Source organism: Pan troglodytes, chromosome 21, assembly GCF_028858775.2.
Source record: "Pan troglodytes isolate AG18354 chromosome 21, NHGRI_mPanTro3-v2.0_pri, whole genome shotgun sequence".
NCBI lineage: Eukaryota > Metazoa > Chordata > Mammalia > Primates > Hominidae > Pan > Pan troglodytes.
The window spans coordinates 23241523-23257510 of NC_072419.2; the positions used below are offsets into that span (position 1 = coordinate 23241523).

At 38.2% G+C, this 15988-nt stretch overlaps 1 protein-coding gene across 2 annotated transcripts; it reads left to right on the top strand.

The window, feature by feature from the left end:
- The first annotated feature begins 3353 nt into the window (after positions 1–3353).
- SNRPB2 (small nuclear ribonucleoprotein polypeptide B2) lies at positions 3354–14828 on the top strand. 2 transcript variants are annotated; one of them, XM_514523.8, is made up of 7 exons: positions 3354–3460; positions 5063–5161; positions 5558–5730; positions 10857–10997; positions 12453–12503; positions 13942–14030; positions 14463–14828. In XM_514523.8, exons 2-7 carry the CDS (start codon positions 5098–5100, stop codon positions 14620–14622), a joined length of 678 nt encoding a protein of 225 aa, XP_514523.2. In that variant the 5' UTR covers positions 3354–3460; positions 5063–5097; the 3' UTR covers positions 14623–14828. The 2 variants fall into 2 exon arrangements, with proteins under 2 accessions (XP_514523.2, XP_001137830.1); XM_001137830.7 differs by having other exon boundaries at positions 3390–3560.
- The last annotated feature ends 1160 nt before the right edge of the window (positions 14829–15988 follow it).

The window sequence follows — 15988 nt, forward strand, 5'->3', positions numbered from 1 at the left end:
AAACTGTCCTAAGGCTTAAGACTCAAAAAAAATTACAGGGATTAATCATAGGAGAAGCAAAACCCACTATATTTAAAAGTTGTGTGTGCATAATATTTTATTTCATGGGGGCATCTCATGGGACTGAAATCTTAATTTTCTAGTCTCAAAGAGAACGACAGTTGTATGATGCTACTTTAGCTCCTTTAGGGAAGGGCAGGTGATACAATACTGAGCACAACCTACATGTCTCACAAAAAGTTCACCAAAAAAGTTCAGGTTTTCCCCACACTTCTTTGGATTAATGATCAGGTCCTCAAAGAAACTTTCCAAACTTAATGGAATGTGCACATTCTCATAGCCTATCTGAGACATCACCCATTCTGGGGAGAGGGTATTTTGCTGCATGTGAAAGACACACTATTCTTAACATTAATACAGTAGTGAACATCAGAGGCAATAGTCATATTTGGGTTTCTTTCATTCCTAAAAGCAAGAATGTGTCCACAAAGAATGAAATGTAAGAATTAAGTAAAATGAAAGAAAATTAATTGCACAAAATTATTTCCTCCCTGAATTGGGGGCGGGAGAGTGGTGCTTTCTAGGAAGTTTCAGTCAACATTATCCCAACCTCCCCGGAAAACATAAACCTGATTTGGTGCTCAACAATAACGCCTAGATTTGTTTAATGTTTGTTGTGAAAATAATTTCACTCTAGATAAATTTCTTAATGTAATCACCACCTGGGGAGAGAAAGAAGATACAAACGAATTGCCATACATTTTGTGACTCTATGTAACATAAATAAGACAAAATTTATCCACCAGTTTTATGGTGCATTTTCCTTTATACATGGCTCCTTCTCAAAACTACTGCAGCAAGATACCAAAAACATTTCATGAGAAACATAAAACAGGTGCAGATAAGGTAGGGAAATGTATGTGTATTCGGAGTCACTAAGAGACACCTCAGTTATCTTTCTTATAATTTAGACATCTTGGCACAGTTTTATTCCCTACTGTTTGTAGCAATTTTTCTGCTACTCCCAAAATAAGCAAGTTTTATCATCTGCAAATACATGACACTTGGATAGGGTGGTTATAACGCTGCCTCCTTGTTTCTCTCGATTAAAAAAAACCTGTTTCACAGGAAAATAAATCACAATACCTAACCCAAATATGAAAGAACAGACTGAGCAGAACTAACAAAACTCATTTGCTCTTCTAGTTTTTAAAAATGTGAGTTTTGGACATCTGATTCCTGATCTCACCCTCAAGAAGTGGATCTGGTTATAAACTGATGATGTTTTACAGTACATGTGACCATAGTTTAGCTGCTATAATATTCTTAATATAGTTATATAGCCAGGCTATGCAAGGTTTCTCACAAAACCAGAAAAGCTACTCGATCCTTATCATTCCCTTCCTGTACTGTTCTCAATAACTGGCTTCTCAAATCATTCAGGAAACCACTGAGAATCATTAACGGGTTATTGGAATGCCCAGAGTGACTGCCGAAGGACAGGAAAACGCACTGGCTGTTTTTAGAAGAACCTGGAAAAGTGCATGCAGACCATTGTGGCTGAGTTGGCAATGGATGATTTCCTTCTCACAGTGTAATGTACAATAACTGTAATTTAATTGTTAATAGAACACAACATGCAGTCTGCCTTCAGGCCTCTGTGTTTCTTGTGGTATTTTCTTCCCAGGTCGGAGTGTCTTTGTATAATCACACCTTATTCTCTTTTAACAGTTATCAACTCTTGGCTAGATCCCCTTATACAATACAGAGTATAGTTTATTCTCAGTAGTGTAGCCATCCTCATTATCATCAAACAGAACTAATTGCTGAGATGTTCATACTAATATGCAAAACAGCTTGTCCTTTGTTATTTAGAAATTGTTTATATTAAGTTTATACTCTCTTTTAATTTGTTAAAGATATAATTCTTTGACTGAGATAGGACATTTCTTCTCATTTGTTTATTTATTTTAGAGATGAGATCTCACTATGTTGCCCAGGATGATTTCGAACTCCTGGCCTCAACCAGTCCTCCTGTCTCAGCCTCCCCAAATGCTAGGATTACAGGTGTGAGCTACTACACTCAGCTATTTCTTCTAGTTTTAGATCTATATAATAAAACGATGCTTTTCTGTGATCCCTTAACATTCTCTACACTCACGTGCATGTTCAAAGCATATTTGTTTTACTGTTGCCTAGTTTTCCATGTCATTCATTGATTTATCTAATGCATATTAATTATCAGTCACTTTTCTCATTACTAAGGGTACTTGAGTGAACAAAGCAGACAAAACCCCCACCCTTAAAAAGCTTATATTATTTTCAAGTTGTTGCAACTTTAGGTGTTTTTTAAAAAATAAAAATTCCCAGCTGATAAAACCAACTTATTTGACAGCTACCTGCCTCACCAATATAACCAAGTTATAGCCAGAATTCAGAAATAACATTTTTGAGCATTTATTGTGTGTGACAATGTGCCAATCACTTTACATTTATTTTAGCTCATTTAATGCTTACAACAACTAGAAGGAGGTACTATTAGGATCCCTATTTTACAGATGAAAAAAGTGAAGGTCAGAGAGATTAGTTAAGCAGAGGGTACAAGATTAGGTTCCAGTTGACTCTTAACAACCATTTCATATTCCAGGTGATGCTTTACAGACATCTGATGAATGGATGGATGAATGAATGCATGCACTTTGGGAACTCCCATTCAGCTTGGCATAAATACTAACTCCTTAGAATACCCTAGAAAAATCTAGACCTTTTGTTGGAAGAAAAGAGTGGGAAGGGTGGTAGGGAATTATTTTTTCGAGTGAATTGAGGCAGATGATCTTACAGATGACTGGGTTCTAGTCAGCATGGTTGCTTTATCTGGTGAGAGATGAGAATTGTGCAGACACCAGTTCTGTCTGCCCTGGGCCCTCAAACTGGGTAGCCTCTGAGATTCAAGTTCATCAGTACAGTGTTGGAGGACAGTTCCTGCAGAGCCCCATGAATCAGAGGAGACTCGGAGGCAGGAGGAACTGGCTATCCTAAAGGTGATTTTAAACCGGGGTAGCTAGAGCCCAAAGAAGGGCGAAACCAGGACTAACTGCCCCATAGCATGAGGGGCAGCGCCTGTAAAATTACATAGGATTTGTAAAGGTGGAAGGCACTGTTGCGCCGGGTAAAGCTTCGCAAAGTCGTGGTAGGGGAAATGATTCACTCCCCTTCCCTATTCCCTCGCAGCATGGTCCTCACAACCCCCTTCTCTTTCCCCATTTCCATTTCCGGACTCTTCTCCTGCCCGCAGGGCATACGCACGCGCAGAGAGATTGCCAGCCCCGGAAGCATCGATCGGCTCTGTGCTCGGCTTCTAGACTTGTCGGCGCTCGATTGAGGAGCGTGGCTACGTTGCTTCCGGTGCCTGGCTCCGTTTCCTGCTTTTGGTTCTTACAGTAGTCGGCGTAGGCCTTAGGTGGGTTCGTGCGCCTTCTACCTCGCTGTTTCGGTTTTCCTGGCTCCTCGGCCCTTTTCTCCCCTGTTGCAGCTGGGAGCGGACGAAGCGCGAAGCTGGGGTGGGTACGCGTTTGGCCCGGGTTTGGATCTCGGAGGGGCAGGCTTGGGGGTGAGGAGACTGACTCTGGAGCCGGGCATCGCGTGGCAGCTCCCTTGGACTTCGTTAGGGGGCCTTGGGCGAAGGTGCTTGTGTCTGGAGAGGCGGGAGGCTTGCGCGTACGAAGTAAAGGATAGTTAATGTCAGTCTGCTTGTGCGAGGCGTGGACAGTTCACTGCGCTTTCAGGTGTCTTCCAGCGGCTCCCTTTTGGTGGTGGCGGGTAATTCAGGGTGTCCCTGTAACAACGCAGCCCACGAGCAAACCTCGCATGAAACCCTGCAAGAGCCTCCCCTTTGTCCCCCTACCTTCACTTTGACCTCTGCCTCAGTCACTTCCCTTTCGTCGTCTCCTTTGCGACCCCTGCCCCTTCTCCAGATTTCGATTTAGGGGGTCGCAAGGCTTTGAGAAGCGTTACGTTTTACCTGTTACCTGCACAAGTGCAGCCCCTGCTTGTAGGCTCTTCCCTTGTCAATCATCCAATGCAATTCACATACAGTGGATGCTCTGTAAATATTGTGAGATAAAGGAATATGTGGGGCACACAAGGAAATCATCCAAGTTCACAATTTGCAAGTAAAAACCATGTAAAAAATGCAGTAGTGTGGTATATGAGGAAGAGAAGTGTAGAGGAGAAAGCAAGGGCTGAATTTCCAGGCCTGATGCTTATTAGCTGTGTGACCTTAGGCAAGTTCCTTACCTGGTAATAGCTGTTAATAATAGCTACTTTAAGTGTTTACCGCTGATGCAGAACTGTGCTAGAATTCATTTAGTCTTCTAAGTTCTATTGGGTAGGTTCTGTTACCATTCTTATTTTACTGATGAGGACCTGAGAGGTTAAGGAACTTCCCTCAGGCAAACAGCTAGTAAGAAGCATAAATAGGATTTGAATTCACATCTGGCTGGTACTGGAATCTGAGTTTAATCGTCATGCCACACTGCTGTCATTGAGCTCCTTTCTTTCAAGTCGGTTAGAGATAACCTTGGAGTCCAGACAGCTTGGTGATGCTGTATACAAATTAATAGGTATGGAGGGACTTTGTAAGTGCACCCATTAAGTAGTTGGCAAACTTCATTAATGTCTAACCTTATGATTTTTACTGGATGTACATTTGCTACTTTGGTCATTTTTCTTCAAATCTACATTTTAAAATTATTTCATTGAGGAGGTGGAAAGAAAATGTCACGTGTCATAAGTGAAACGTAAGTGTAAAAATAAATGTGTTGAATTAAATGATGTTACTAAAATCTGGCTAGGTATTGGTGCTCCAAGTTTTGAGCATGAGAAACTGTTCTTCTTCTGTATGAAAAGGAGGGCTAGTAGGTGCTGGAGATACCATAAAGGCTACAGCCAAACTGACATTTTCTGACAACTGGGATTGAAAGAGAAATGAAAAGTTAATAATTCTTGTGTTGTGTCCTTATGCCACAGTCCAGTATAATTTACTCCTTCCTTTTTATAACAGATTTTTTACTGTCTCCTGAAGAATTTAACACAAACATGGATATCAGACCAAATCATACAATTTATATCAACAATATGAATGACAAAATTAAAAAGGAAGGTAAGTGCTTTTTAGAATACTTGTTCACTACTAAAATGTGTTTATTTACTACTGTCTTAAAAATTGTACTGCCTCAAAACCTCTCACCTCATCATCTTAGTGCCTGAAATAATGGTTTATCCCATTTCCTATAGGGATTTGAAGGCTTTTAAAAAACAAAAATAGGTAGGAACTGACAGTGTGTACAGTCTGTTTCTACTCATAGATATAATGGTTTCATATAACTTTTAAAATTATATATAGCCAATGGGAATAGTATATGTTTTTATAAATATTAAAATATATAACTGTATAAATAAGTGAATGGTGTGGGGGCAACTCAATGCAGTATCATTTTATGAAGACTTTTGTCATTATTTTATTACCAATAACTTGTTTCTTTTCTAATTTGGACAGAATTGAAGAGATCCCTATATGCCCTGTTTTCTCAGTTCGGTCATGTGGTGGACATTGTGGCTTTAAAGACCATGAAGATGAGGGGGCAGGCCTTTGTCATATTTAAGGAACTGGGCTCATCCACGAATGCTTTGAGACAGCTACAAGGATTTCCATTTTATGGTAAACCAATGGTAAGCCAATTCCATTATTTCACTTTAATCAAGAAATTAATGATATTGATGGGACAGTAGATTTGTAAATATGCTTGAAACTGTGGCTATTGCTTTCTGCTTTTAATTATGTGTGTTTGGGTTTATGTATTTTTATAGAAAAACCGTAGCAGTAGAGTTTAATTTATGACAGCTCAGATGGGCAAAAACAAAATACATTGAGATGTAGAATATTTTAAAAAATAATGGCAGTCTAGGCAATAGTCTTATCTCAAAAAGTTAGAAATTAATAATATCCTGGAAGACTTGAAAAGAAACCTGTTTGTAAACTTGTAAAACATGACAAAACAAAAGTCATGAGTCAAAGAGGAAATTCAGTCTGAAGTTTTAGAAAATGTCGTAGTGAAATACTATGTGTCAGAAGCTGCACAGTCTAGATGAAACAATGATCTAAGGAAAAATGATAGGTTTAAACTCATAGGTTTTAGGAATAACAATGGAAATGAAATGGTTATGAATGGAGAGTTTTAAACTCAGGAATGACATAATGAGATTCACATCTAGCTGCTGGATGAAGGTCGCATTGTGGGAGGGACAGAAAGGCAGTGGGAAACTCAATTAGGAGGCCCTTGATGTAAGTCAGAGATGGTAGAGGATCAGATAAAGGTGACCACAGAGTGTGAAGCAAGGGGTTTCTATGTATGAGTGAATACACCATATCTTAGGTGTGGATTCCAAACTGCTTTTTTTCTGCGATTAGAATGTGATGTGAAGGAGTGTTGGACAAAGAGCCAAGGGCCAGGGTTTAGAGGAGCTGGGTCTTCATTCTGGTTGTACTATTAACTGGCTCTGTGCCCGTGGTTAGTTTTACCACCTCCGGTAAACAAATTGGTTGTTCTTTGGTCTAATGCAGGCATCAGCAAAAACTGTAAAGAAGTACATAATACCTTAGGCTTTGTAAGCCATATATGGTTTCTGTTACCTGTTCTTTTATGTACTTACGTTTTTTAACAACCCTTTAACATTATCTAAGAAAATTCATGTAGGCCATGCTGATGCAGTCTGTGGGCAGGGTTTGGCTCACAGACTGTGGTACAGACTGCTGATCTAACCCATTCATTTTGCAGATGAAGAAACAGGCACAGAAAGTTTTAATTGTTCATCTAGGTTATAGTAATATAACCAGTGGCAGCCTCAGGAGTTGACAACTAATCTAACAGCTAGTATTGTGATTTTTTTTCTGCATTACAGGTCAGCAAACTTTCCGTAAAGGACCAGATAGTAAATATGTTACACTTTGCAAGCCAGATAATCTGTGTTGCAACTACTACTCAACTCTGCTTTTATAGCAGGAAGAGCAGTCCCAGATGAGAACAGGCAGTGTTGGCTACAGACAGTAGTTTGAGGACCCCTGTTTTATACCATGATGCTTAATTCAAGACTCAGCACCTTTTTTTCTGTTATTAGAGCAAGTTCTTCTCATCCTCTATCCAGCTTTCCTTTTCCCATCACTTCCCAGCTGACTGGACACCATTTTTGTGGAAAAGCCTATCCCAGGAAACTGTGGGATGATACCTATGTAATGTAATTTTTAGTAAATTGGTGTTTCCTGAAACCAGGCGGTCTCTCATAGTAGTATAAAGAAACACCGTAATTGAGATCTCAGTTGGCAGCAGCATAGGGCCTGGGTTTTAGCTTACATCTAAAATTATATTAACTTGAAAGTACAGTTTCTTCCCATAGAGGGTTTAGAGCTATTTTGCTGAGTTGAGATGACAAGTTTGCATGTGTCTGTTACTCAGATACAGGAAAGGAAATTGTTTGCTGTGTTGGGCACCAGCCTCACCTTGCCAACTAATTATTTTTTAAAATTAGTGGGAAAGTGTATTAGATTGATTATTATATTGAAGCATTTTGGGAGGTCTATTCTTTTCCTGCAGAAAGGTAACAGATACTGCCAAATCTCCATCTTAGAAGAGGGGAAATAGAGTTCTTTGGGCTGTCTTGTTTATGTCTTACTGTGGTTTTAGTTGCTCTTCTGTTTTAACTCCAACATACTGATCAGAAATGAACAAACTTTGCTATAACTTGGAACTCAGAACAGAATTACTCTCTCTGATTCAAGGGCGTTCAGTTAATGCCAAAAGTACCTTAATAAAGTAGAACTGTCTTCCTAAGGGCTTTGTCATGAAAACTTTGGCATAAGTGTAAATCTTGCCCTTCTCTAAGTTGTGGTTAGACTTTTATCTCTAATAGGTATTTAGCCTAGACTAGCGTTTCTCAACCCTGTCACTTTGGACATTTTGAAATGAGTGAGTCTTTGTTGCAGGGGGCTGTCTTGTTCATTACCCCGTGTTTAACAGCATCCCTGGCCTCTACCCACAGGATGCCAGTAGCATAACAACGAGTAATGTCTCCAGCTAGTGCTAGCTGTGCTCTGACAGACAAAATCACCTCTGGTTGAGAACCACTGGTTTAAATGAGCCAGCTAAGAGCTATTGCTGAGATCAGGTGTTTTCACAGGTGACTAGGTCATAAGGACAGACAAATCAGGTCACCCAAGTTCTATTCAGGTCAGGCACGAGGTTGCAGAGCCAAGGGAGTTGTGAGGGAACCCTTAGGACCAAGTCAGAAGTTAGTCTAACCCTTCAGCCTGTCTCCTTTTGGTTAGATGATGATGGCAAGACTAGCAGAGTTGCATGCAGGGATAAGCACACTTAGAGCCACTGTGGTACGGCAGCCCAGACCAGCCAGAAAGAGCCTGGGATTCTGAGGTGTGGGTTTAGGCCTACTCCCTCCCCTCTTGTTTCCCCAGTGTAGTCATCTCTAGCTGAAGTAAAGGAAGAGGAAGAACTGATCTTGGTTTTGACAAATTCTTTGCTTTGTAATCCACGCTACTTTAAAATGTTTCTTGTTCTCTTCAGATCAAGATCAAATTCTTGTTATACGGGGCAATAAAATTTTGCATACCTATTTTATACAAAGTAATTTGTACAGATTACTACAAAGAAGTAATTTGTACAGATTACTACAAAGAAGTAATTTGTACAGATTACTACAAAGAAGTAATTTGTACAGATTACTACAAAGAAGTAATTTGTACAGATTACTACAAAGAAGTAATTTGTACAGATTACTACAAAGAAGTAATTTGTACAGATTACTACAAAGAAGTAATTTGTACAGATTACTACAAAGAAGTAATTTGTACAGATTACTACAAAGTAGTAATTTGTAGGATTATTGCATTTTGATCAGAGAGGCAATAATTCTTTCAGCTCCAAGGAGGAAGAGTTTGCTTGAAATGGAGGTTGGAGATTGCAGATAGTCATACCTAGATAACGGTTTAACTCATGGCAGAAATATTCAGACAGTTCATTGGTGCTGAGTGTAGTTATGTGATAATGCTTTAGGCCAGGGCTACTCAAAGTGTGGTCCCCATACCAATAACATTACCATCTTCTTTGTGCTTGTTACAAGTGCAGAATCCCAGGTTTGCCCAGACCTACTACATCAGAGCTTTTACCTACTTTCCAGGCATTTGGAATGCAAACTATAATTGATCAAATACTATCTTGGACAAGTTTTTGAACCCTTCCCTGTTGTAACAGGTGCCTCTTGGTGCCAGCATGAAAGCATATGCAAGTGGTCCAGTCACATTATCTGTGATTCCATTCTTTTGTTTCCTTTTAAAACATTTTAAAATTTAGTAAGTTGATTCCACTATTAAAGTCATTTCATGTAAAGGTGATAGATTCAAAGGAAAGTCATTCCCAGTCTTCTGTACTTTTAACTATTGGAAGTAACATTCCATATGACACATTCCACAGCTGATGGACACATGTCAATGCTTCTATTGAGAGTCACTGGTAAGGGGAAGGCAACTCTCCAATGCATTTTTGTTGTTGTTGTTTTTGTTCTGTGTGTGTCTGTTTTTTTAAACACACGTGCTTATAGCAGCTTTATTCCTAATCGCCAAAAACTGTAAACAAACCAAGTATCCTTCATTGAATGATGTAAAACAAATTGGTACATCAATACAATGAAATACTACTCGCTGTTAAAAGCAATGGCGTAGATCTCAAAGGCATTATGCCAAGTAAAGGAAGGCAGCCTCCGGGTTACGTCATGTATGATCCTATCTATGCGACATTCTGGAAAGGGCAGCAGGGACAGAGAACAGATGAGTGTTTGGAAGAGGAGGGGTGGGGTAACAAAGGGGAAGCATGAGGGGATTTTTAGGTGATAGAACTGCCCTGTGTCCTGACTGTGGTGGTAGATACATTAGTCTTTACAAGTGTTACAACTCAGAGCTGTACATCCAAAAAGTAACGATGCAAAAAAGTTTTATTTAAATCCCCACATTTATGATGTTTAGAATTCTAAAAAATGAAAAAAAATTCAAATAAACTCATTAAAAATGGTTTAAAAGAAATTTTCCATCTAGTTTTCTGCCAGAAAAGTTGTTCTGTGGGGACTCTGCCAAACCAGCCCTAGTGTTCTGTGGGCCTATTCTATCTGTAAAACAGGATTAGTCTAGAATGGTGATTTTCTTTATTTTTCACCAGCTCCCTGAAATTGCATCCCTAGGTGCTCCCTGTGTGACTGTGGGGTGAGGGTAGGTTTGGAGAGAAAAGGGCATTTGGCCTCCAGTGGGCTCTGGAGCCACAGTTCTATGTCAAGCTGAGCAGTTTTGCTTTTGTTGTTTTATATGTTGTTTGTTGAAAACCTCTGGATTAGAATAGCTGATCTTGAGCCAGATCCTCAGGCACTGAGGAGATTTGAACAGTTCAGGATTCCAAAGCCCGCTGGTGGAGCCCACTCATTTGTCCCTTTAACACTTCAATGCAGTTTTCTCTATTCTTTGATGAAATGGAGAGAAGCCGTGTTACAGATATTTCAAAGTCCTGTGTTTCTCACATGAAAATATATGGTTTTTTAAAATCTTATAAACACACTTGTCTAAATTATGAATTATAGCCCACAGTTTACTTCCATTTGGCACTCAGTATATTCTGACAGATTTCCTTAGGGATATGTTTAAAATTAGCTTGTAGTGTATTTGCGTAATGAAATTTGAAATATTAATGACTAGTGTAAACATCCTTCAGCATGAGAAGTAACCTGTTTTCAAATAATTAAAACAGCGAATACAGTATGCAAAAACAGATTCGGATATAATATCAAAAATGCGTGGAACTTTTGCTGACAAAGAAAAGAAAAAAGAAAAGAAAAAAGCCAAAACTGTGGAACAGACTGCAGCAACCACAAACAAAAAGCCTGGCCAGGTAAGAAAGACCAAAAAAGTTCCTGTTTGTATTGGTATTAAAAACTTGATAGATGCTTGTCTTACAGGTGAGGAATGATCTTAGGCTTGTTTGTGTATGTGCATAAATGTGTGTTTAAAAGGTGGTTTTAAGAAGCTAGAATGGTTGACTTATAAAATTCAGTATGAAGAAACAAAATAGAAACCTTAACATGCAGATTTATATTAAGCAGTTTTAAATTTGCATGACATTTAATTCCATCATTGTCTAAAATATGTTAATACCTTTTGGTTTATTTCTCAAGTTTTGCTGCCTATAAATAATACTGTAGTTATTATCTTTAATCATGAGTATACTCAAAGTGTCTTTCTGGCCGGGCGCGGTGGCTCTTGCCTATAATTCCAGCACTTTGGGAGGCCGAGGCAGGCAGATCACGAAGTCAGGAGATCAAGACCATCCTGGCTAACACGGTGAAACCCCGTCTCTACTAAAAATACCAAAAAAAATTAGCTGGGCTTGGTGGCGGGTGCCTGTAGTCCCAGCTACTTTGGAGGCTGAGAGGCAGGAGAATGGCATGAACCTGGGAGGCGGAGCTTGCAGTGAGCCGAGATTGTGCCACTGAACTCCAGCCTGGGCAACAGAGCGAGACTCCGTCTCAAAAAAAAAAAAGAAAAAACAACAACAACCAAAAAACAGACAAAAAAAAAACAGTGTCTTTCTTTGAACAATTCAGTAATACAAAATATAATTTGAAATACCAGATAAAAGTGAAATTAACTGCTGGGCGCCATGGTGGCTTATGCCTATAATCCCAGCACTTTGGGAGGCTGAGGTGGGTGGATCACCTGAGGTCAGGAGTTCAAGACCAGCCTGGCCAACATGGTGATACCCCATCTCTACTAAAAATACAAAAAATTAGCCGGCCGTGGTGGTGGATGCCTGTAATCCCAGCTACTCAGGAGGCTTGAAGCAGGAGAATTGCTTGAACCTGGGAGGCAGAGGTTGCAGTGAGGTGAGATTATACCGTTGCACTCCAGCCTGGGTGACAAGAGCAAGACTCCATCTCAAAAAAAAAAAAAAAAAAAAAAGTGAAATTCACCAAAAAGTAGTTACTTCTGGATTGAAAGTGATTAAAAGTCAGTTTTACTAAATGACTTATGTCCAGTTGTTTTTAAAAGTAAGACTAGGCCTTGGTTTTCTCTTATATATTTCTCCATAATTTTAAAGCTAAGAGGTTAAATTTTATAATATACTATTTAAAGTTTAGGGCTGGCCTTAACAAAAATAACCGACAAATTAAGAACATGAGTGTTTGAGTCAGTGTTACGATATAAATTCTTAAAGTAAAATTAAATGGAGTAAGAAGGATATCTGTTGGAATTAATGTTATTTTTAATGCAGTAATTATAAATATAAATACCTGCTGCGTTTTTGGAGGGATTGGATATTTAAACTCTCCCTATTTCTTTTGCTTAGGGAACTCCAAATTCAGCTAATACTCAAGGAAATTCAACACCAAATCCTCAGGTAATTTTTTTTCCATGTCGTGCTTACCTTAAAATAAGATTGTAAAAATTACAGCAGTGGTATAAAACAATTTCCATGTCTCCAAAAACAAAATGATTTCATCTACAAGACACAGTGCGTGAAATTGTCTGCCACTGTAATGTAAAAACTCACTCCTGAAGAACATTTTAATTCTTTTTTAGAGAGAGAAAACAACACCTGACTTTATTTCTTGTTTTCCATAATGAATCAATGACAGAATCAAAATGACAGACTTTAAACTCTGAGGGCTGGGAGCAAACATTTTGGTTTTCTCTACAGTACCTAAAGCTTTACACAGTTGCATGGGTGAGGGTAACTGGCAGGGTCAGGGGCTCTCTTCCATTCCAGTTGGTTGAAACACTACAGTGTTTTCTGGAGACTCACACACTCTTTGGGCACATAGTTTTATAGTTACCTTTGCTCTCACTTCCTGAACACAAATAAATGTCAGCCTTTTTTTTTTTAAGCCTCCTTGTACAAATGTTTTAGAAACTCCGCTTTAAATCTCCCCGTGATGTACCTCAAAGAGAAAGCCTCAGTAATGTGCTGATGGTTTCATACTTTTTTTTTCCAGATGCCGGGGTCTGGCAAGATCCTTAAATCCGTAGAATTCTCTGTACCACTGAGGTTTTTCTCCTCTTGTTTTAAGTTACTTGGATTTTTTATCTCCTCAGCATTTATAGTCCAGTTCACAAATGCCAGCACTTAATCCTCTAAGCCTTGAGTTGTTCACTAATTGTTTTTTATACTTGCTCTTTTCTCTTTTATGACAGTAGCCTGAAGACAGAGCTCTTTTCTTATATACAAGACCCTTTAGTTTCCCATAACCTCTGGGTGGGATATCAAATGAGTAATATCTAATAAACTGTTTGTTACTGCTTGTTTGTATGTAACTAGATGCTGTGTATATCTCATTTATTTGCCAAAAATAAGTAAATTAAAAGTCCCTAAGCAGTGGTTCTCGGTGGTAATCTTTCTAGTTCCAATTTTTTTTTTTTTTTTTTTTTTTTTTTTTAGTATGCTGGGAAGTAGTAACAGTACAGAGGAATTGAGTATCTGAGTGATACTGAGTGTGGTAACCAGCTACGGAGGGGTGACATTGCTGGCCATCTCTAATTTTGTTAAGATCTTTGATTATGTTATCCAGGTGACAAAATTCTCCAATCACGACTCACTTCCAGAAGCTTAAAACATAATTTTTTCATATACTGTTAAACACTTAAGAGATTTGTAATTTTCCAAACTTTCAATGTCTTTACTTGAATGTCTGCCTTGCTTAGTTACTGTAAGGTTTTGATTTATTTCTCCAGTGTCATTGTTTTTCAGCTTTATTGTTTGATATAGTAAGATTTCACATGCCTAGCTTACGATGCTGTTTAAACTTACAAGCTAACTTTGCCTTTTTACTTTTTAATAGGTCCCTGATTACCCTCCAAACTATATTTTATTCCTTAATAACTTACCAGAAGAGACTAATGAGATGATGTTATCCATGCTGTTTAATCAGTAAGTTTTTTCATAAATAAGTCTGTTTCTGAGAGCTTCCTCACAGGACAAGTAGTACTTCCGTGGGTTGAATCCATTTATCACACAGCAGTAATTCCTTACAGGTTCATTGATTTGGTTTGGGATGAATCATGAATTGGAGCCAATTTGCCGATTTAGCAAATAAAAAGCTAAATTTCCTCTAATGTTTGAATTCTTAACTCTGATTGATGTAATAACAAAGCTTTGATATAATATAAAATAGAATTAGTTTATTCTTGCAGTTCTTCCATGGTATTAATTACACATTAGGCTCTTCCGTCTACTCAGTATTCTTGGTTAGGGTATGGTTATTTTTCTTGGACTAGTATTAGGAAGTTACTTAACAAATTTTAACACAAAGCAAACATTTATGTACTTGTTGTATACAAGAATTGTTTTTCTTCTTTATAGGTTCCCTGGCTTCAAGGAAGTACGTCTGGTACCAGGGAGGCATGACATTGCTTTTGTTGAATTTGAAAATGATGGGCAGGCTGGAGCTGCCAGGGATGCTTTACAGGGGTTTAAGATCACACCGTCCCATGCTATGAAGATCACCTATGCCAAGAAATAACATTTGGGATAGTCGTCTTTAAAAGACTTGGTGTTATTTATAGTGTTTGTTTTGATAACGTTTGGCTGGGTCATTTTAATAGTTAGAGATAAGGAGGAGTAAAAGTGAAATTTTTGTGAAGGACTTAAATTATCCAGTGTTTCTTTAGCCTTGGTGAACTATGAAATACAAAGGCCTTAATTTTGTACAATAAACTTTTATTTGTATTCTGTGTATATAATGCTTTCTTGATTGACCCATCGCCCTATCATCAAATGACTTCTAGTCTAGAACACACTTAAGGTTTATAAACTTGGGTAATAGGATGCTTTTCTAGTGTTACTTTGGAGGAGCTAATGATACAACATCATTGAACCATTCATTAAAAGTTAAGTAAAATTAGATCACAGAAGCTAGTAGATGACTGTTGTATTAATGGTAACAATGATTGTTCTGGGTATTAGAAGAAAATGAGACCCAGGCAGGATCTAAATTTGATCTTTGTATCCTTTTAAGAAATGAATATATTATTTTGCTGCTAGTAGGGATTCCACAAGTTTTCTTCATTCAGTATTAAATAAAGGCTGTTCTTACTGTTTACTGAGAAAACAGAAAGGGAATGCTATCTTCACACTTTGCATTTAATGCTGTTTCCTTCATGAGGCAGGACTGTTCTAAGGTTAATACGCAACCTCTTTATTGAAAGACCTCCAGGGTAAAAATTTTTTGATCTATAGTCTCTTTTCCCCCTTAAGACAAATAGACTGATTAATAAAGAGTTGCCAGTGCTAAGCTTGCTACTTCTTTGTAATTCTTAAACACCAATGTTCAAGTATTTCCAAAGCCCATTTTCTTTAGCTTTTGATTTATGTTTAAGGCTATTGATTCAGTCCTCTGCTGAGTAAACCATGGGTATCTCCAGAAGTGGACAATTTGTTTTTACAAGTATGGTACATATTAACAGTAACAACAACAAAAAAGAAAACAGTACTTATTTTTCTGGTGTTCCTGTTTTAGTATTCCTTGAACAAAACCTTTATCACTTGGAATTTTTATTGTCTACTTATGGAAAGACTTTTAGACTTATGTAGACAGTATCACATCACTCTTATGCATACATAAAGAGGAAAAAAAATGTTTCCTATAACTTTGTCACAGTTAGTCTGACTCTTCTGAATAACTTTTTTAATCCCAGTAGTCAAGCTCCTGTACTTTTGTAAAATATATTAACAGTGAATTACTAGAAAATGGGCCATGTTCTTGTATATTACAGTGATGTCAATTGCTGATAAATTTTCTAACTGCTTACTCTCGGATACCGTACTTGTCTAAGAACTGAAAATAATTCACAGACTGATCCCGTGCCTAGGCCTGGCCATGCTTTGAG